This window comes from Sarcophilus harrisii, chromosome 5 (assembly GCF_902635505.1).
Source record: "Sarcophilus harrisii chromosome 5, mSarHar1.11, whole genome shotgun sequence".
Taxonomy (NCBI): Eukaryota; Metazoa; Chordata; class Mammalia; order Dasyuromorphia; family Dasyuridae; genus Sarcophilus; species Sarcophilus harrisii.
This window is the reverse complement of record NC_045430.1, coordinates 187,548,161-187,570,868: the sequence shown is the minus strand read 5'-3', so window position 1 is coordinate 187,570,868 and position 22,708 is coordinate 187,548,161. Positions and strand designations below refer to the sequence as shown.

The 22,708-nt window shown below is 36.5% G+C and overlaps 1 protein-coding gene across 1 annotated transcript in view; it reads left to right on the top strand.

The window, feature by feature from the left end:
* Window positions 1-757: 757 nt before the first annotated feature.
* Window positions 758-22,708, top strand: part of ATP6V0A4 (ATPase H+ transporting V0 subunit a4) — a 52,481-nt gene continuing 30,530 nt past the window's right edge. The window contains exons 1-7 of the mRNA XM_023505466.2: window positions 758-925; window positions 8,558-8,691; window positions 11,421-11,499; window positions 14,177-14,271; window positions 17,091-17,216; window positions 18,505-18,599; window positions 21,634-21,760. Of these exons, the coding sequence (XP_023361234.1) occupies window positions 8,575-8,691; window positions 11,421-11,499; window positions 14,177-14,271; window positions 17,091-17,216; window positions 18,505-18,599; window positions 21,634-21,760 (639 nt within the window). The 5' untranslated portion in view covers window positions 758-925; window positions 8,558-8,574. The remainder of the gene's footprint in view (window positions 926-8,557; window positions 8,692-11,420; window positions 11,500-14,176; window positions 14,272-17,090; window positions 17,217-18,504; window positions 18,600-21,633; window positions 21,761-22,708) is intronic.

Sequence of the window (22,708 nt, the reverse complement as noted above, 5' to 3'; positions counted from 1 at the left end):
ACAGAACTTTACTGAGTACTTGATATGAATCATTTTAGTGAATTTTTAATATCCAATTTGTCGCTTTCCCTCCCCATCTCATCTTAGAGCCCACATTGGTTGAAGGGGCCATTTCAATACCTGTCTTTCTTGTATTTGAGCTCTGTCTTTGGAAGAGATTGTAGATATCATTAAGACTCCTTGGAAGACTAGATCCTGGGGCCTTTCTTCAGCCCTCCCATTGGAAAAGCAGGCTGGAGCAAGATGGCGAAAGACATTAAAATGCCAAGCGGAGGCATTTTAATTTTGTTGCGTGGGAGGAAGCCAATCGAGCTTTTTGAGCCAGGGAATGGCTCGAATAGACTAGGTTTCAGGAATATCACTTCCACAGTTGTGGTTACCTTCGAATCTGCTATCTCATTCCCCAGATCTTTGATTTTCCTGAGGCAAGTGATGCATTAGTGATTGTATAAGACAGTAATTCCCTGGGAAAGGGCAATGTCAGGGTGGAGGGCACGAGAAGGATAAAAGTCCTCCTGGTGTGAGCAGTCGGAGCTGGGTGGCCAGGCCGGGCTTGGCCCATTTTTGTCACCATTCACAACAGGCCTCCTGTTGACACAACAGAGCTGGCTCCAGTTAGAGTTTAGACATGCAAGAATGAGAATGAGCCAGATGTGGCCAGCTCACCCCCAGGCCAGCCAGCTTGCTTGGGTGGAGGCAGGGAGGGGGAGGGCTGGGAAAAGCAAAGAAAATTCCTTCCTTCTTCCCTCCTACCCTTTGCTTATAGGCTAAAGATCACCTGGATGAAAGGTCATTAAGCTTTCTGCTGGGGGCTTGCTTTTGCTGTTGAAAGAGAATTTTAGAGAGGGCTCCCTACAGCCTAGGGAGGCAGCCCGGGCTTCTGGCCCCTGCTCCAAACCACAGCGAAGAACTGGATGAAGTTAAGGTAAGAGAAAGACTTCCACTGTTTGGAGATTCCCTAATAGGGTTGTGTCTTTTTTTTTTTTTTTTTTCTTTTCTTTTCTTTTTTTCCCCCTCTCATCCTTGGCTTTCCTAGAAACATAATGTGCTTTGTGTATATTTGTTTGCATTTTTTCTCTCCCATAAGTTCCATGAAGGCGGGACTGTCATTTGCTTTTCTTTGCCTCCCTAGTACCCAGCACAGTGTCCGGCACACAGTAGGTGTTTAATAAATGTTCCTATTCTTTTTCTCTGTAAGAACAAAGGAATCATTTTTTAGACACTGCAGAATATAGTTAACAAGCATTTATTAAATGCCTACTATGTGTCGGGCACAGTGCTAATCGCTTAGTTAGACTAGTAAAAACCCGTAAATACTTTCAAGAAAGCTCCCAGTGTAATGGAGGAAAGAATGAAGAGAAAAATATTTCTTTAGAAGGGGAACTAATCCTTCCCTGACACGGTGATGTCAGTACTCAGGATAACCAGGGAGACCTGGGAATTAGAAAATAAACTTGGTCAGCTTTACTGTCTCTGAGCTAAAATGCTAAAAATACACCTAAGATGGAATGTTTCCTTGGCAGTATGATCTAAATTCTGTCAATAGGTAGCTTAGTACAGTGCCTTTGACTGAGGGGATGCTAAATCATTGGGTAGTCTCACAAAATACCTGATTAAAGGGTATTCTATTGCTTTTCTTTTCATGCATAATCACTTACCTTTTTCTGGCCTCAAGAACTTCACTAGCTTGGATAAATCAGTGAACCTCTGAATGTCCGTTTGCTCACCTGAAAAATTACAGTAAACCTGTCTCCCAGGGCTAGTATGAGGATAAAATGAGATGTAATATTTGTAAAATGCTCTCCGAACCTTTAAAGCACCATATAAACAAATGATTGCAACTAATAAATTCTTATAGCTGTCATACATAGACTAGGGAAGCTTCAGAATATCACACTTCTTACAATGAAACAAGGAGCTCACAAGAATACAGTATAGTTGGCTTTTTTGAGGGAGTGTTTTTATTTTTATTATTATTATAGCTTTTTATTGACAATATATATGCATGGGTAATTTTTCAACACTGACCCTTGCAAACACTTCTGTTACAACTCCTCCCTTGAAGGAGTATTCTTTACAAAATAAAGAACAGTCAGGAAAAAATTAGAAAAATTGGTGAGATCCATTGGGCACTCCATTGGGTCCCTGCAGAGAATAAGATCCTCTCTCAAACCAGTAAAATCTGGTGGATTATTATTTTATAAGGTTCTTCTCTGAGTCTGTCATAGGATCTGGTAGAATCTGGCTTTTTGAGAAGAGTAAGGATCCTGTGTCTGCAGATGGGAGGAGGCAAGATTCCTTTAGAATAAATGCCTAGTTGAATTTTAAACTCCCCAACCTTGGAAAAAGGGAATTTGTGACAGTTCTTATTTGGATTAAGCAACTCAGTTTCCTTCTCTGGGTTTTTTGGGCTTCTTTGGGGCTCCTTTATTTAGAGAGGTGGGGATGCTCCCCACATAATAAATAAAACTTGACACCCTCCTCCCATCTTGTTCAGGGAGCCTGCAGCTGGTGTAAAATCCAAGAGCACATTTTCACAGAGTCAGACACTCCCAGAGAATAAATCCACTATTCCTTTCCCCTGTCCTGAAGTCCCTAATATCTTCAGTGATAGTACTGATTGTGGTGGGAGCTGTTTTATTCTACTGGCAGGCTACTAATTTTACCTATGCTATTGTTCTTGAAGTGGGGAAATCCCATTTCTCCCTACCTCTCCCATTGATAGTGAGTCGAATTGGGAGTTATATCCTTAGATGTTGGGAGGGGTGATGATGGAGACTTCTTAGTTTCTCTAGAAATCAGCTCAACGCTACTGTCTAGTTCTGGGCTGCACTGTCAGGTGATCACAGCAATGACATTTCTCTTGGTTATTTTTACTGTAAACTGTGTTGTTGGTATGAGCAAAGTGCTTTCGCAAGCCACCTAAAAAATAGCTTTCCCCATTCTCCCAACTCAGCAATGGTTGGGAGGTCAGATCAAACCTCTATGACCTTCTATCTAAAAGGCCATTCTGATCCCCTAAATCAGCTTTGTTATCAAGGCAATTGGAAGTAGGATTCCCTAAAGAAAGTTCAGGGAGGCTTTGTCTCCCTTCTCATTCATTCCTTCTCCTCACTTCTTGCTTGGGAGTTGAAAGATTAGCAGATTAGGTAGTGAAGAAAGTGGAAGTCAGGTGGCTGGGTTTAAGGGTGAGAGTTCATCAGAAACCAGTTTTTTTGTGTGCCTTTGTAGAAGGAGGGTTTACGAGAAGTCTATTGTCCAACTTTCCCAGGATTTTGACAGGTTGTCCAGATCACTGAGTTGTTCAGTTGTGTCCAACTTTTCGTGACCTGGTGGACCATACTGTCCTTGGGATTTTCTTGGGCTGAGTCACTTAGCTGCCTCCTTTTGGGGAGATTTCAGTAGGGTAAAAAAAGGAAACAAAATTGCTCCTTATTTGGAGAGGGGCTAACCAAACTATAGTATTGAATGTGATGGATTGGCTGTCCTATGCTGAATATGATGAGTATAGAGAAACATGGAAAGATCCACATGAATTGATAACAAAACAAAGTGAGCAGAACCAAAAAACAATGTATACAACGACTGCAATAATGTAAAAGAAAAGAACAATCATAAAAGGGGATGCTATAAAATTACATTTATTATAAGGAAACACTCCTACCCTATCCCTTTATAATAATGGGAGAATCATAAGTGTGATTGTACACGTTTCAGACTTTTTTAGTGTATTGATCAGTTTTGTTGATTTCTCCCCTTTTTGTCATACATACCTACATGTACAAACACATACATACATATGCTATCTAGATTGACACCCTGGGGTACTAGGTAGGGAATTTTGGTAAAGGTACTGGGGGAAATCGTGTTTATATAAAACCCTAAAAAGATGTAGATAAAAAACTTATTTTTTGATATAGCGAATTGACTCAAATTTATAAGAATACTAGTCATATAAAAATGTCCTAAATCACTATTGATTACAGAAATGAAAATTAAGACAACTCTGAGACATCACTTCATACTACTCAGTTTAGCTAAGATAACAGGAAAAGATAATGATTAATATTGGAGGGGATGTGGGAAAACTGGGACACTAATGCATTGTTGGTGGAGTAGAGCCAACCATTTCTGTAGAGCAATTTGAAACTATGCCCCAAAAGTTATAAAACTTTGATCCAGCAGTGTCTCTCTACTGAGTCTGTATCCTAAAGAGATTATTAAAAAGGGAAAAGGACCCACATGTGCAAAAATGTTTGTAGCAGTCCGTTTTGTAGTGGCAAGGAATTGGAAACCAAGTGGATGGCCATCAGTTGGGGAATGGCTGAATTATGATATATGAATGTAATGTAATATTATTGTTCTATTAGAATTGATAAACAGGCTGATTTCAGAGACACCTGAAGAGGCTTTACATGAACTGATGTTAAGTGAAGTGAGTAGAACCAAGAGAACACTGTACACAGTAACAATGTCATACTGCAACAACAAGATTATGTGATCAACTGTGATGGACTTGGTTCTTTTCAACAATGAGATGATTCAGGCCAGTTCCAGTGATCTTGTGATCCAGAGAGCTATCTGCATCCAGAGAAAGGAGTATGGGGACTGAATATGGATCATAAATATAGTATTTTCATCTTTTTTTTGGTCATTGTTTGTTTATTCTTTTTTTCTCCTTTTTTTCCTTTTTTGATCTGAGTTTTCTTGTGCAACATGATAAATGTGGAACTATGTTTGCTTATTCTTTTTTCTCATTTTTTTTCCTTTTTTGATCTGAGTTTTCTTGTGCAGCATGATAAATGTGGAACTATGTTTAGAAGAAAAACACTTATTTTTTAAAAAAAGAAATAAAAATAAAATTTAAACCTTAGCCTCCTTCCTAAAAATGGTTGTGGGTTTTTTTTTTTTTTTTGGTTGTTTTGTTTTGTTTTTTTAGAACTAAGCCTGTTGCCCAAGGAGAAAGTAATTGAGCATTAAAGGTAACTTCAAACCTTCATAGAGTACTAAATTACTTTAATCTCAAAGGCCTCTTGGTTGGTTACCATCCCAGAGGTACTGAGAATGTGGACTCTGTTCTTTCCCTTAGTCTCTTGGGAGGTCTGTGGCCTGGATAGTTACTATAAACTCATTTGCTAAACTGAGCTGGACTTGCCCAAATAAGTGTCCTGAAATAAGTGGGAAAAACCAGGTTTTATTACATAAAACTGAGTGGTTTTACGCTAGTCATAGGTTCCCGGTCTTCAAGGCTGTGGTTAGTCTCCTCTGTTGGCAGGTGTTCATGCAGGAATATTGGGAAAGTGACTAGCTCCAGTAACATGGAGATATCTCAGATGTAATTATAGCCCTCTTTCCAGATCTACTTTTCACCTGATCAGAGATCTGAGGTTCCCAAGCCTCTCCAACACTGAGGGATTTCTGTATGGATCTTGGCAACTTCTGGCACTATGATTTTTTTTTTTTTTTTCAGTTTCTAAGACAATAAAGTAGAGATCCTGATCCTTGGGACAGGGCCAATATATAGGGATGCTTTTTACATCAGAAATCTATATGTAAGTCTAGACATTCATCACACCACAAATAAACAGGAATGGAACGGGGACAAATGGCCACATACTGCTTGAAGGACCACTGATAAATTAACAGATTTTGCCAAGTGAAGTTAGATGATATAGTAGAGAACAAAGACTTCAGTTCACATTTGGACAAAACAGTTAATCTCTGTCTCTCAATCTCAATTTTCTCTGTAATCTCAATTTCCCATAAGTGGTGACAAATCATAGCACTTCCCTTTCAGGAATCACAGAAAGATTAATAAATAAACTTTTTTAGTCAATTACTATGTGCTGAATTTTGGGAATACAAAAAGAGGCAAGAGAAAATCCCGGCCTTCCAGTTTACACTCAACCCAGTAGATAATTGCTTGCCTTGGGAGTATTTGTGTGTGTGTGTGTGTGTGTGTTTCTACTCTAATTCAGACATAGAGACAGCCCAGGTGTGTGCTTTGATTTTAATTCTGGCTGTACTCAATTTTCCCAAGCACACAAAGGCTGTAAAGAATACCCCTTCACGATCTCATTTTCAGCAATCCCTTCAGAGAAAGCTTGCCTATTGTTTTGGTATCTTATTCCTGAATGTGATTTGTTCTACTACAGGTTTAGAGTACCAAAATACACCCTAGGGAAAATGTAGCTATTTTTGTCACTTTCTTTGGGAAAATGCCCAAAGGGCAAGTGTTTAGGAACAGAGCCTCTAGTTATAATCTTGGGGAAAGGGAGAAGCAAGGGGACTTTTGCTTTCTCTAAAAGACTTGGAATATAGATGTAGCTGCTAAATTTCAAGCATTTCTGATTCTTCCTCATTTCATTTGGGGTTTTCCTGGCAAAGATATTGGAGTGGTTTGCAGTGGATAGAGCACTAGACCTAGAATCAGGAAAACCTGAACTCAAAATCGGCCTGAAACACTAAAGCTGTGTGACTCTGGGTAATTTAACCTAATTTGCCTTGGTTTCCTCATCTGTAAAAGGATCTGGAGAAAGAAATGACCAAGCACTCCAACTTCTTTGCCAAGAAAATGCCCAAATGGGGTCATAAAGAGTTAGACTGGAATTACTGAATAATAAATAAAAAAAACTGAATATAATATCCTTCCTTTCCTATTCCCCTTAGAAGGATTTTATCAGGGAGAAAAGGGGGAAGAGCATTTGTAAAGAAAATAATATGAGCCAAAAACCACTGAGAGAAAAGCACCAGATGTGTTTGAGATGTGTGTGTGTGTGTGTGTGTGTGTGTGATGGAGAAGAAAGAAAAATGTGAAATTTCATATTGCCATGTAGTGGAGGAATTTAAAGACTAGGCAAAATGACATACTTTATATGGTAAGCAGTAAATGTAAGGCACTAGGGTTTTAACTAAATGATTAGGTCTATGAATAAGGAAGATTTTTCTGATGGAAATATGAATTCATGTCTGCTATCTATAATACATTGTGCACTATGTGCTAAGGATAATCAATCAATCAATAAACATTTATTAAGTGCCTTTGGCCACTCTTACACCCAGCTTATCTAAATTCCAGCATCTAAGTCAAGTCAATAAGCATTTATTAAACATTTATTATTTCCCAGACACTATGCTAAGCTCTAAAGAAACAAAAAGAACAAAAGACAGTTCCTACCTTTAAAGAGCTTACAATTTAATGGTATAAGAAAACTAAAATCAAAACACTTTCCTATTCTTAAGAAGTCAAATCTATCACAATTGATCATCACTTAATCTTCTTGTTGCTATGTATGATGTTCTCTTGGTTTCACTTATTTCATTTAGCAACAGTTCACTCAAATCTTTCTAGGCATTTCTGAAATCCTGCTCATTATTTCTTATAGAACAAAAATACTCCATTACATCCATATACCATAACTTATTCAGTCATTCTCCAACTGATGGGCATCCATTCAATTTCCAGTTCCTTGCCACTATAAAATGGGCTGCTACAAACATTTTTGCACCTGTGGGTCCTTTTCCCTTTTTAATGATCTCTTTGGGGTACAGTCTTAGTAGTAACATTGCTGGATCAAAGGGTATGCACAATTTATATAATACTCTAAATCACTATTGATAAGAAAAATGTAAATTAAAACAATTCTGAGGTACCTTCTTATACTTATTAGATTGGCTAAAATTACAGGAAAAGATAATGATCAATATTAGAGGGGATTTGGGAAAACTGGGGTACACTAATGCATTAATGCATTGTTGATGGAGTTGTGAAATGATCCAGCCATTCTGGAGAGAAATTTAGAACTATGCCCAAATGGCTATAAAACTGATATAAAACTTTGACTCAGTAGTGTGTCTATTGCATCTGTATTCCAAAGAGAAAATAAAAAAGGGAAAAGGACCCATATGTGCAAAAATGTTTGTACCAGTTGTTTTTATGGTGACAAAGAATTAGAAATTGAATGGATGCCTATCAAGTGAGAAATGACTGATTAATTTATAGTTTATGAATGCAGTGGAATATAAGTTCTATAAGAAATGAGGAGCAGGGTAATTTCAGAATAACCTGGAAAGACTTACATGAATGAAATGATGCTGAGTGAAGTTGGCAGGACCAAGATAACACTGAACACAGTAACAACAAGATTAAGTGATGATCAACTATGGCAAACTTAGCTCTTTAGCAATATGGTGATCTAAGACAATTCTAATACACTTGAGATGGAAATGCCATCTGCATCCAGAGAAAACTGGAGACAATGCAGATTGAAACAAGCTATTTTTACTTTTTTTTTCTTTCTTTTGATTTTCCCCTTTTGTTTTTATTTTTCTTTTACAACATGACTATTGGAAATATGTTTAAAATCATTGTACACCTATAATCCATATCAGATTGCTTGCTCTCTTGGGGAGGAAGGAGAGAAGAAAGGGAGGAAAAAAATTTTTGGAACTCAAAAATCTAATAAAAATGAATGCTGAAAACTATCTACAAATAATTGGAAAAAATAAAATATTAAAAAATGAAAAAAAAAATAATGCCTTTCCCCCTCTCTTTCAGACCAATACTGAGCCACCATGGCGTCTGTGTTTCGAAGTGAAGAGATGTGCTTGTCCCAGCTGTTTCTGCAGGCTGAAGCTGCATATTGTTGTGTGGCAGAACTTGGGGAATTGGGATTGGTTCAATTTAAAGATGTAAGTACAATATCATTTGGAGTCATAATGGAGGGAGGACCAGAGAATTACTGCTATTCTCTGTTAATGATTTTTGTTTCCATATAGTATCTCAAGGTTTATAAAAGCTTCCTCCTGCCATCTTTATGAATTATGTTATGAGTTTTTCTTTGATTTCTTTTTAAAATTTGGGTCCTTCTAGCATAGCCATTTTTATTTCTAGCTGAGTGAGATTTTTCTGATAGTTGGCTATTTTTTTTTTCAAATAATGGCTTTTTTTCCCCCTGAGGCAATTGGGGTTCAATGACTTGCCCAGGGTCACACAGCTAGGAAGTGTTGATTGTCTGAGACTGCATTTGAACTTGGGTCCTCCTGACTTCGGGGCTGGTGTTCTATCCACACCACCTCGCTGCCCCTAGCTTTTTATTTTCAAAATACATGCAAAGATAGTTTCCAACATTCACCCTTGCAATATCCTGTACTCCAAACTTTTCTCCCTCTCTTCCTCTTACTCCCCTTCCCTAGATAGCTAGCCATCCAATATATGTTAACCGTGTAACTCTTGCACACATAGCTCCACATTTAATGATATACTAAGTTGAGATCCTATTTCTACTGAGATAAGGAGCTGATCAGAGATAAAAGAATTTTTACAAGCTCCACCTGATGGTTGTAAATCCCACTCCTCCATTATCATTCCTTAGTTTTACAACTTAATCTGATGTGATTTTTTTTTCAATTATCTTTTGAAATCTAACCCCCCTTCCTTTTAGTCTACTGTAAATCTTAAAAGTGTATCTATGAAAAGCAAATCTTTGCTTTTTACTCTTCTTGGCAGTTATAATTTCCTCTCTTTCTACCAATTATAAATCTGAAATTTTTTTTTTCTCTATAATTAGAGACTTCATAACCTTTAGGAAATCTTTGTCCTTTATTAGACTTAAGATGCAATTAATTAAGATACAATTATCCTGGTTTTAAGGTATTATGAACAGCAATAACAGCAAATCATTTCATATTTATTTCATTTTGTTCTTACAAATGTCTCCAGGAGATATGTAATGCAGTTATTTTTAATTCCATTTTATGGATGATAAAACTGAGTCTGAAGAATGGTAAATGATTTCTCTATAGTAAGTTTTATGTGGAATTTGAATCCAGGTCATTGCTGACAACAAATCCAATGTTCTTTTTATTATACTTGTCTAACTCATTTTAGAGATGAGGAAACTGATGTGACAGAGTTAGGATTGAAACCTAGGTTTCCTGGTTCCATAACAATTTCTTGAAAATAGGCAGTCAACCTAACTGGCATAGGAAGGCAAAATGAAATGTAGTGGAAGAATGGTGAGTTGGGAATAAGAGGTCTTGGGTTCTCATTTTGGTTATGACTGCCAAAGTTTGGAACTTTGAAAATAATTTTCTGGACCTTCATTTTCCCCTTTCTAGATTTTTTTTACTCACAGGAATGAATGAGGAATGAGATTAAGAGCTGATAATAGGTCATGATAGTTGCTGACATAAGTCACACCTTAAAGTTTTCAACTGGTGCACAAGTATGTAACCCATTTTATTAAAGAAGAAAAACCCTCAATGTCTTGCCCACAGTCCCATAGCCAGTAGAGTTCAAACCTTAGTGTTTTAATCCTAAATTCAACCTTTATGAAATGCCTCCAAAAGTAAAAGTATCCCATGTTATAATATTTTTTTCCTAATCGGTATTTTTTTTTTTTTTTTCAAATAGTGAGTTCTTCCCCTGAAAGCTTGGATCTTTGGGTTAATCAAACATTATTTTTACTATGGTCAGTCTGACAGAGTTGACTGGGCAAGAAAAGTTTAAATGAATTACTTATGGTTACAAAGCAAATATGTGTCAGAGTGTACTCCAACCTAGGTCATCCTAATTTGTAGACCAACTTCTTTATTCACTATCCCATACTTCTTCTGTGTCAGCCAACAGCAACAATAATACTCAAGACTGAAATCTAGACTGAGTTTGAAGAATAAGGCTTTTTCCAAGGTGGAGATAATATTTAGGATTCAGATGGAGAGATGGGGATTCAGAGAGTGTCTATGGTCACTTCCTATTTATCCTGTATATAGCTTATTTGTAGATAGTTATTTTTCATGTTATCTCTTCCATTAGACTGAGTTCCTTGAGGCAGACTGGCTTTTGACTTTCTTTGTATCCTCGGTGCTTAGGACAGTACCCCGTAATAGAAGATTAATAAATGCTTATTGACCTCCTGACAGAATTGTTAGAATCAAGTGAAATAATAAAATATAAGAATTCTGCAAACTATAGATCTTTATATTAAGGTGCACTGTTAGATTTTAGTGTATTCTTGCTACTTTCTTGTATTCTCACTGTAGTGGAATTTCAAGTTTTCTCTTAGTAGGTGTGTCAAATCTCCTTCCTCTTCCCCCTTCACAATGATCAAGGTCACACCAGGTGTCATCTGAGCTTTGGATTTTTCATTTTACTGAGCATGGTACAGGCTCAGTTCAGCAAATGAAGTCACACTTAAGGAACATTTGGAAGTGAAACATTTAACTCTTTGTTAGGTTTGGGGTAGATAGAAGTCCTTGAGGAGTGTGGAAAGTGTAAGTGTGCCAGTCACATACCTGTCCTATATAATTTTCTCAGTTTTTTTTTCCCCAGAGTTTTTTTAAAAGGAAGAAAAAGAATGAACAAAAGAGCAGAAGATGATTGTAGACATTACTGATGCTTTTTTTTTTTTTTTTTTTAGCTAAATGCAAACGTGAACAGCTTCCAACGAAAATTTGTGAATGAAGTCCGAAGGTGTGAATCATTGGAAAGAATTCTCCGTAAGTCAGTTACTTACTAACATCTGAGGGAATTTTTTGGTCAATGGCCAAGAAACGGGACAAAAGGGAACTCATACAATTTTAACAATACAACACCGGTTACCTCATGGGTCCTGTCTAATCTTTTGTTTCTGACACTCACACAAAATTCAGTTTATAGAATAAGTAGAGTTTCTCTACTCTTGAGTTTCGGGATCAATCATAAACACCCAAACTTTCCTCTATGAACCCATTGTGAATCAATCATCACCTGAATTTATCAAAATCATTCTTGGATCCATTTCCAATTTCAGTCCATTGCCACTCTTTCCAAATGAGAGTAGAGATGATATGATGAAGAAAGATCATGGATCTTGGAGTAAGTAGCTTTTAGGTTCGAATTCTAACCCTCACACTTAATACTTGAATGATCCCAAGGAAAAAATTTAATTTCTATGAATCTCAGTTTCTTCATCTGTAAAATGGAAATCACATCACATACCTCAGAGTATTTTAAAGCACTTTCCCATAAATGGACACTATTGTTGTGTTTATAAAGCGGTGTTTTCCTTAAAACTACATTCTTTATTCTATCATATTCGATCTTAGCCTCCATTTTTCCAAAATAAAAAGTTTTAATTCTTTTCATCCTTTGCACCATTTTAGGTCTTTAAACCCCAAAATAGGGATAAGTAAGAGTCAGACATGACTGAAACAACTCAACAACCACACAATATTTCCCAGCTTTTAAAAAAAAAGTCTGCAATGCAGTCACCAAAAATAGACAGAAAATTTTAAGGTTTAATGTCCACAGCAATAGACATGCTTAATAAAATCTCTACATTTTTCCAAAGCTTAATAAAGTGATCCTTCTTAGGGTTTCTTAACCTGGGGTTTATGGACCCCTCATATTTTGAAGGAGGGGTCTGTGAATTTGGATAGGAACAAAATAACATTTATTTTCACCAACCTCTAACTAAAGAATAATATTTCCTTTAGTTATGAATTTTTAGAAATAAAGCAAACATCATTATGGAGTCCATAGATTTTACCAGATTTCCAAAGGGGTACATGAAACAAACAAAAAAAAGTAAGAACCCAAAACAATTTCTTCTGATTGAAGTCCAGTGTTTTGTCACATTTTAGATTCCCAATGTCTGTCATATTATGGAAATTAATTAAATGCTCATTGAATTGAATTTCTGTGCCGTAACAGTCCTTAAATTGAGAGTAAGAAGTGCATTCTAATTTGTCTCTGCTCCAACCTCAGGGCTATTTTTATTAATTTATTCTCTTCTTTAAATTTTGGAAGACTTTGTGGGCCTGAAATTCAGCCTTATCAATAAATTCAAGAAATTGCTATTTGTCGAACTATACTGAGCTCTTAGTATACAAAAAGAAGGAAAAGAGTTCCTGTCTTCAAGGAGCTCACAGTCCAATGGGGAAGACAAAAAATAAAGATTTTTTTAATTGCTTGGCCCATAGTGGGTGCTTGATAAATGTTAACTGACTATCTGATGTCTTAACTTTCTTTGGTTAATTAAGACAGCTTGATATAGCTCTGCCTCCATTTCCATCTCTGAGCATTTCCCAGGCTGTTATAATGAAGTGAAAGGACTTGCCTTTGCAATAAATGATAATAGAAAAAAGTTTGGGAATAAGAATGAAGGAAGCCTCCTTCTACTTTCCCTAAACTGAGCCTTAGGACCACAATGTGAAACCTTTCATCTGGTATCTGTTTGTGTCAGCCTAATAACCAGCTATAAAACATAAATAGCTATCAATTTACATAACTTTAACAATATTATCTCATTTGATTCTCATGATGCTAGGGGGAAGTAGTTGCTATTATTATCATCCCCATTTTGCAGATGAAAAAGCTAAGGTGAACAAAGGTTCAGTGGCTTCTACTTCGTCACTCAGTTAGTGTCTGAGGCTAGATTTGAACTCTTCTTAACTCCAGATCTATCTCTATCCACTATGCCATCTTGGTGCCTTTAAATAAAATAGAAACCTTGTATGTTACTAAGACGATTCTTCTGTTCAATAAGTGACATGTATTTAGTTGCTGTGATCAGCACTTCCATAATTTCCTTTAAGACTAAGTTTACCTTTCCAGTCTCCCTTGTTATTAGTGCCTTCCCTTCTTAGATTATTTTTCATTTACTTTGTATATATATCTTATGTGTATTTGGTTATTTACATGTTGTCTATTTTATTAGAATGCAGTCCTCTTAAGAATAAAGATTGGTTTTTTCCTTCATTGTATCCTGTCTCTAGCACATAAGAAGCACTCATAAAAACAAAATGTTTGTTGATTGATTCATTACACCATCTTCTCTATTCTGGTTGGCCAGAAAAGGTCAGGAATCGTAGAAAGAGATGAAATAAGCTGTTTATGAGGATTCAACCCACAAGGATGTTCTCAGTGGCAATATCCTTTGACTACTCAGTCTAGAGACTAGAAGAGGGAGGAATTGTGGGTGGGTTCTCAGAAACAGCAAAGGGCTGAGCAGGGCAGGTGAGTTGGTCCAGACAATTTTCATGGGCTGAGGGTGGTGGTAGTAGAAGTGGAAGAGGCTGAGGATTTCTGGAGGATACCTTTCATGTTGAAAAGGCGCCTAAATCATTTCCCCAAGTTTAAAGAAACAAGATAGCTTTCTGGATTAAGGAATTTCTATGTCTTTTTCCCTATTAGGTTTCCTAGAAGATGAGATGAAAGAGGAGATTGTGATCCAAGTACCTGAGAAATCTCCACAGACACCGCTACCTAGGGAAATGATTGATCTTGAGGTATGTTAAAGGTATTCTACCAGTAAAAAGTAGACAGATAGTATGCTTCTGTCCCCTAGAGCACTGATATCGGGAATGATTTCTGAAGTAACTGAGGAAAGTTTGCAAGTAGATTTCTAAGAAATAAAGAGATTGGCCGGAAGGGATCTTAGCGGCCCCCTAGTTCATTTGCAGATAAGGAAACAGGTTTGAGGAGATTGTGACTTGACCAACACCACACCAGTATTAAATATCAAACATAGTATTTGAACCCAGATTCTCTGACTATAGAGCCAGAGTATGATTTTGCCTATTAACTGAATCCATATTAGATGAAGTCTCTTTTACCCCTTTTTCCCCCCATTCCCAACATGGGAAAGCAAATCAGATTAATTTATTTGACTCTAGTTTGGGACAAAAGGCAATAAGTTTGGAGAAACAATGAAGGGAGGAGTGGAGAAGGAAGACATTGTGGTCTTTGACAGTCTACCCATTAGAAAGCTCCATGTCTGTATTTTAGGGAGAATGGGAAAGTTAAAAAGCAGGGAGTAAAATGCCAGAAATTATTCTGACTCCTGCTGCTAGAACTGGTGGTCTTCGTATCAGGAAGAGAAGGGGAATGATGAATCTTGGCTCCAAGTTGTTTTTTGTTTTGTTTTGTTTTGTTTTTTTGCTGAGGCAATTGGGGCTGACTTGCCCAGGGCCACACAGCCAGGAAGCGTTAAGTGTCTGAGACCAGATTTGAACTGGGGTCCTCCTGACTTCTGGGCTGATGCTCTATCCACTGTACTACCTAGCTGCCCCTTTGCTCCAATTGAGATGGAGTGGAATAGATTCAAGAGAGTAGAGTTTTCCATGCACAGTGAGCTTAAGGCTGAACTGTGTGAAGCTGAGAAGAATAGCAGTTCCTCAATATTTGGTCCTTGATCTTTCTCCTCTTGTGTTGTCATTCATTCCTGAGGGCACTTCCTCAGTCTGCACTCCCAGTCATACCTGCCCTAGGTAAAATATTGCCTCTGAGGGCTCCAAATAAAAGCCATCTAGTTTGACTATTGCAACAGCGTGTGGTGGGTCTGCCTGCCCAGTCCCTCCTCACTCTAATTCCTTCTTTCAACCTCCAAAGAGATTTTCCAAAGCTCAAATCTGATCATGTCATCCTTGTGTCCCCTGCCCCATTCCATTCAATTAACTTCAGGTTCTCCCTATTACCTCTAAGATCAAATACAAAATCCTTTCTTTGCTTGGTCTTCAAAGGCCTTCATAACTTAATCCTTTTCTGCCTTTCCAGTCTTTTTATATTTTACTTCCCAGCACTTAATTCATCTGTGCAGTAACTGGTCTCCTTGCCATTCCATGAACAAGACATTCCATCTCTCAACTCCGGGCATTTTCTCTGGCTGTTTCTCAGCTTTGACCATTCTCCCTCCTCTACCTACTTGCTTTCCTGGATTGCTTTAGGTCCCAGCTAAAACAAGAAGCTTTCCCAATCCTTCTTAATTCTAGTTCCTTCTTTCTTTTAATTTAATTATTTCCTATTTATCCTATATGTGGATTGTTTGTACATATTTGCTTACTTGTTCATTCCAAGAAGTCAGAAGCCGTCTTTCCCACCCCCATCTCCCCTTTTTTAAAGTGTGGTAATAATAGCCCCTTAAAAAATAACAACTGAATGATTTACTAGCTGTACCAGATGAGGCAACTCCTAATTTTCGAGAATGAATTTGGGTGATGTCATGTAGCGATTAAAATTTTGAACCCGGAAACAAAGAATTGGAATAAAATTCTTCCCCTAGATTTACCATTTTGGATTTTACCTCTCCTGGTTCCTCCTTTTTAAAATGAAGATAATGCAAAACTCAAATGAGATATTGTATGAATGCCACAGTGAGCTGTTGTAATGGATCTTTGGGCTTGCAACTGTCATGAGGTTAGGATGGGGTCTGTGAATGGTCAAAGAATATCCCATAGAATTTATTCGGTGTAATTCAGCATAGGTGCAAATGTACATGTTTCTACATTTAAATTTTCTACTGGTTGGTCAATTTTATGTGGAGTTATATCCCAACCTTAATTTTAGTTTTATAGCAAAAAGTATAAGTTTGTGAATAGAAAGCAAGAAAGCAGCTTCTCCAAAAAAAGAATGGGGTTCAAGTTCTGAATCTGATTCATGTGATACTTGGCAAGGCACTTGACCTTTTACTGTCTCAAACAATGCTCATGATAAATTGTGGAGAATGAGTCTATCTGCCTGGGAAAAAGGAGTTTCTCAAAAGTACCCTACATTATTAAAAACACAGCTCTGATAAAAACCCAATTGTTTTTATAAACACATGCACATACATACACACACTCAGTCATACTCCTAAAAGTCTTAGTGAATTTGAAATGTTGTAATCAAATCTAGGCTAAATCATCCTTTGCTTTCCAATTATGAAATTATGGCATTTTTTTTCAGGTGTTAAGAGCTTCCCTAAAGGGCAGGTACAGGGCACAGTGGATACAGCACCAGGTCTAAAGTCAGGAAGATTTATTTTCCTGAGTTCAAATTTGACTTCAGACACTAGCTGTGGGACCCTGGTCAAGTCACTTAATTCTGCCTCAGTTTCCTCATCTGTCAAATGAGTTGGAGAAGGAAATGACAAATCATTCCAGTATCCTTGCCAAGAAAATCCCAAATGGGGTCACAGAGATACAAACTTGACTGAAAAAAAAGACTGACAAAGTAGTTTGAGGGATGTGGCTTTGCCCTTTCGTTCTCTGAGGTTCTTAACTTATTATTTCCATCAAGAGTGTCCAGAGCATTTGTAAAGTAGTTCCTCTTTTTTTTTTTTCTTTCTAAGATCATTTTGGAAAAGCTGGAGGGGGAGCTGCAGGAAGCAAATCAGAATCAGCAGGCTCTGAGAACCAACTTCTTGCAACTAACAGAACTCAAATATCTCCTGAAGAAAACAGAAGACTTCTTTGAGGTAATGATTTGGGCTGGAGTGAGAGGAATGAGAGTCCTCATTCTTCCATTTGAAATACTGGTCAATTTGCTTTAGAATGAGAATAAATCATTCTTTATTTTAATATTCCAGATTGATGGGGCAAAGGAGGGGATACTGGGGAAAGGGGAAGCAGCATAGAATGGTGATAGGGAAGTACCCCAGAAAGATGGGGTGGAGGATAGTCTTTCAGCCTGAAGGAGAGAGAATTCTGCTAAAAATACATGCTGGGGGCAAAGTACATCATCTAGGACTATAAGCCTGGACTCAGTTCTTAGAGGGAAAGTCTGTGTCCTCTGTGTCTCTGTCTTTCTCTCTCTATTTCTGTCTCTTTGTGTGTGTCTCTGTCTCTCTCTCTTGAAAGAAGTAACAAATGAAACATTATTTAAAATTACACATAGTAAACATAATTTTTTTTTTAAAAAAAGAAGGAAAAAATAGGGAAGAGAGAGAAAAATGGAAGAAAAAAACTAAGAAAACAGTAAATCAAGAAAAATATTTTATTATCTCAACAAACGAAAAAAAAAGAAACCCTCATAGAATAACACTATAGAAGAAAAATTTGTAGCACCTGTACTTTCCCCTGCTGATCAATACCATATTTTACTGGAAGAAATGGCAAGATTATAAAGCTTGGTAGATGGATTTGGAGTTAATGGACGTGAATTCAAATCCAGATGTATGTGACTTTGAGCAAATACTTTTTGTAATTCTACCTATTCTTCTGACTTAAAATTTTAACGCTGGGTATTATATGAGGCAGGTGAGTATGGCCCTGGGAAAGTCAGAACCTATTTGCCTTAGTTTCCCCATCTATAAAATAGGGATAATAATAGCACCTACCTCCCAGGATTGATTTGAGGACCAAACAAAATAATAATTGTTTAGAAAAACAAAACAAAACAAACCAACAAACAAAAAAAAACTTGGCACAGTGCCTGACATATAGTAAGCACATAAATGTTAGCTGTCATGATTTTCTGTTGTTTCAAGACTAAAACCTCACATCTGTCAAACTATCCCATTTGAAACCTACTGGCACCTGAGAGAACAGAAACAAAACAATGTTCAGATAAAAGCAACAGGCATAAAAGGGTGTCAGTTTTGGAGCAAGGTTTTTATTAGGAAAAAGTTGAGAAATGCTTCCTCAGATGGAAAATAAGAGCAGTGTGATACTTTTAACTATTATACTTTTAAAACAACTAAGAGATGCTGCCTGTAAGGCCATTTTGAGGTATATAAATTCAATGGCTTGTGTTTTGATTTTCAGACTGAAAACAGCTTAAATGATGATTTCTTTACTGAAGATACCTCTGGACTCTTGGAACTGAAGAGTGTCCCTTCACCAGTGGCTGGGAAACTGGGGTTAGTTAGCTTTTAACTGCAAAACTCCTTTATTCTGCTGTAAAAACTGAGTTACTCAAACTTTCATTCTACATTCATGTCCTTAATGCCCACCAACAGCCTATATTCCCAGAAGGAGAATTAGGGAGATAAAAAAATCATCATTTAATAAAGAAACAAGTACAGGAAGTGGGATGTTACTGGTTTGGAAGAAAGGGGTAAAAAATGCTAGATCGGGAAGTCAGGAGTCCTGTGATTCAATCTTTTTTTTTTTTTCCCTCAATAGTACTTTATTTTTCCAAATACATGTAAAGATACCTTTAAGCATTATGCATTGTAAGATTTGGTGTTTCAAATTTTTCTCCCTTCCTTCCTTACCTCTCACCCAAGACAGCAAGCAAGCAATCTAATACAGTTAAATATGCACAATCCTTTTAAATATATCTCCATATTTGTCATGTTGTGCAAGAAAAAGAAAAAAACCACGAGAAAGAAAAAGCAAACAAACAAAAAAGGTAAAAATAGTATGCTTTGATCTATATTTGGTTTCCATAGTTCTCTTTCTGGGTATAAATGCCTTTTCCATCCCATATCTATCAGAATTATCTTGAATTGCTGAGAAGAGCCAAGTTCACCTGTTTCTTTTTTTTCTTTTTTTTTTTTTTTTTTTTTTTTTTAAATTTAATAGCCTTTTATTTACAGGATATATACATGGGTAACTTTACAGCATTAACAATTGCCAAACCTCTTGTTCCAATTTTTCACCTCTTACCCCTCCCACCCCCTCCCCTAAATGGCAGGATGACCAGTAGATGTTAAATATATTAAAATATAACTTAGATACATAATAAGTATACATGACCAAAACATTATTTTGCTGAAGTTCACCTGTTTCAATCTAAATTTCAGTGTTTTCTTACTACCTTGTGCAAATTTGGGCAAGTCACTTAAACTCTCAGTGTTGCCATTGCCTCTTGTGTAAAATGGGATAATAAACTGCAACCAGTATTTCTTCTTCAATAAAGTTTTGCAGAGATGATAAGAAGCACCCTGTAGTAGGGGGAAGAGGTCAGGCTACAAAATCAGATTGACCTGGAATCAGATCCCACATCAGATTCTTCCTAGATTTATAACACTAGACAACTCACTTAACTAGCTTCTTAATGCCTGGGGTGAAGAGTTGCTGATCTGCTTCTGGACTGGAGTTTTTCTGAACTGATAAAAATCACAGTTCAAACCCTGTGTCTTTAAAGGTACACTAAAAAATCTTAGTACTGAGACCCAGGGGACAAAGAGCAGTATATGTGGCCTCAGATACTAACTGATTGACCCTCGGCAAGACATTTAACCTTGGACTGCCTCACGTTCCTGATCTGTAAAATGGAGACAATAATAGCACCAGGGTTATTGTGAAGATAAAATATTTATATTTATCTTTAGTCAATATTTTAAAATTTCTTTGAAATATATAGATGCTAGCTCTTATTGTTCTAAGCTTTTAATAACAGAAAACTTCATTGAGACTTTTGGGACAACTTTTTGATGAATTTAATGCTTCTACCCAAGGGCTTATTATAGAACAAGACAGCAGAGTGCTTGAAAGGACCTTAATCTGATTTCATTTTTATTCTTTTATTTTTTATTTTTCCATATTTCTAAAGTATAGAATGTTTCCTTATAAGGCACATGCAGTTCTGAATACTGATTTGTAAATTCAGGTGATTATTTAAATGATTGTCTAGTAAGTATACTTGTTGGCATCAATCAATCTAGGTTGATTTATTAACAACTGGATTTATTTATTATCAACATTTTTTGAGAACCTACTATGTGCTAGGCATACTATGTGCCAAGTATACTTTAGATGCCAAAAGTATTATTACACTTTTTGTAGTGTATTTAAAGGGGGGGAGGGAAAAAGAAATTAATCCAAATGTCAGTTGTGTCTCACCTTTTTATTAACAATAGATTTTTCAAATACCAAATGGAGAGAGTTATTGAGAAAGAGTAGCACAAATTCATAACTGATCCATGAACATTGGTAAAAATGAAATTTTATGAAGGTTTGTGATAGAGATAATTTGGTATATTGATAGACAAAGGATAGGACATAAAACAAGACATATACTCACCTTAAAATATATGCTATAATGACCCATGATCATTATTTTCTTCATAAGTGAATGTTTGGTTTCTAAAGCAGGTGTTTTTTTTAACCAGTCTTCTCAGAATATGGGAATCCTAAGAACCGAAGGTAATTAGAATGAGCCTCAATGTTGAAGAATATAACAATACCTCAAGAATATGAGTTTTCCTCCAAAGTTTTGCAAAAATGACCTCCAATTTTGAAAATGGGTATACTAGAATCTCATGAGCCTCATTTGTTTCCATAGGTTACTAAATAACTCAGTAACATACATAGACATATGCACATATACATGCAGGTATATGGACACATAAATATAAATGCATATGTCATAATAATTCATGGTCATATAGAAAATGTTTTTATTTTCTCCCCAACTGTATGCTAAAACAATTTTAACCTTTTAAAAAAAGTTTTGAATTCCACATTCCATCTCTCTTTCCCTCTTTCACCTCCTCCCTCCTCTCAGTAATAGTATTACTGTAAAGTAATAGTAATAGTAAAGTAATTTTTAAAGTAATAGTAAGAGTAAACAATTGAAGATAGGTTATATATGTGCAATATGTTGAACATTTCTGTTATATGGAACTTTTAAATTTCTGAAATATTTTCTTTCCAAATAATCCATTCCATTAAGACTTTGAGCAGATTGTGAAAATATTATTATCTCCATTTTATAGATAGGAAACTGAACTTCAGAGAGGCTAAACATTTTAATTAAGATCACAGGTAGGAAATGGGAGTCTGCATCAATTATTTTCTTGATGTCATGCCTGACTTTAAGCACATTCTGATCTCATACACTACTTCTTGCATGTAGGTATCACCATGTCTCCCTCAGATTTGCTTAGCTGTTATGATTTATTTAAGTGACTTAGGAAAATTTTGTTCTCATAACTTATTACTCAGGTTCACCGCCGGTGTCATAAACAGGGAGAGAATGGCTCCCTTTGAGCGTCTACTGTGGCGTGTTTGTCGAGGAAATGTCTATCTGAAGTATACTGAGATAGACACTCTTCTGGAGGATCCTGTCACGGTGAGTATCTCAGGATTCTTTAGTATTTATCTCCTTAAAGTTGTGAGGATTAAATGAAATAATAGTTGAAAAGTATTTTCCAAATCTTAAAGTGCTATAAATGTTGATTATTTTTATTTGTGTTGCCTTTATGCTATTTGACCTTTTATGCATGTCTTTTTTATGATAACATCTTTTTATTTTTCAAAATACATGCAAAGATAGTTTTCAACACTCACCCTTGCAAAACCTTGTGTTTCAAAATTTTCTCCCTCCTTCCCTACTTCTCCCCTCTCCTAGACAGCAAGTAATCCGATATAAGTTAAACATGAGCAATCCACATTTATCATGCTGCACAAGAAAAATCGGATCAAAGGGGGGAAAATGAGAAAGAAAAAAACCAATATGCACACTTTAGATAAGGGCATAGATGGCATATTTAATGGTAATAGCTAGCATTTATATAGCACTTTGAAGTTTGCAAAATGCTTTAGAAATATCTCATTTGGTCCTCACAATCCTGGGAGAAAGGAGCTGTTATTATCTCCATTTTATGGTTTGGGGAAAACTGAAGCAAACACAGGTTAAGGGACTTGCCCAAAGTCACACAGCTAGGATATGTCTGAGGCTGGATTTGCCTTCAGGTCTTCCTGATTCCAGTCTAGTACTCTTATCTACTATGTCACCTCGTATAGTGGATATGACAGAAAAGAGAAATATTTGGTAGAGTGAGTTTCCGGATCCAAAAAGTTATTCAGACAGAATATTAAAAGATGATATTTAATAGGTTAAATATAAACTTGAAGAGAAAGGTAACAAAGGGATTAGAGATTTGGCCCCAGAAGTCAAAAAGACCTGGAATCTTTCCTGTGACACATAATGACTCTGTAACCATGAATAAATCATTTAAGATTTCAGGTTCTCCCTCTTTCTCCTCCAACTCTTTAAAATTATTCATTGTATGCAGAG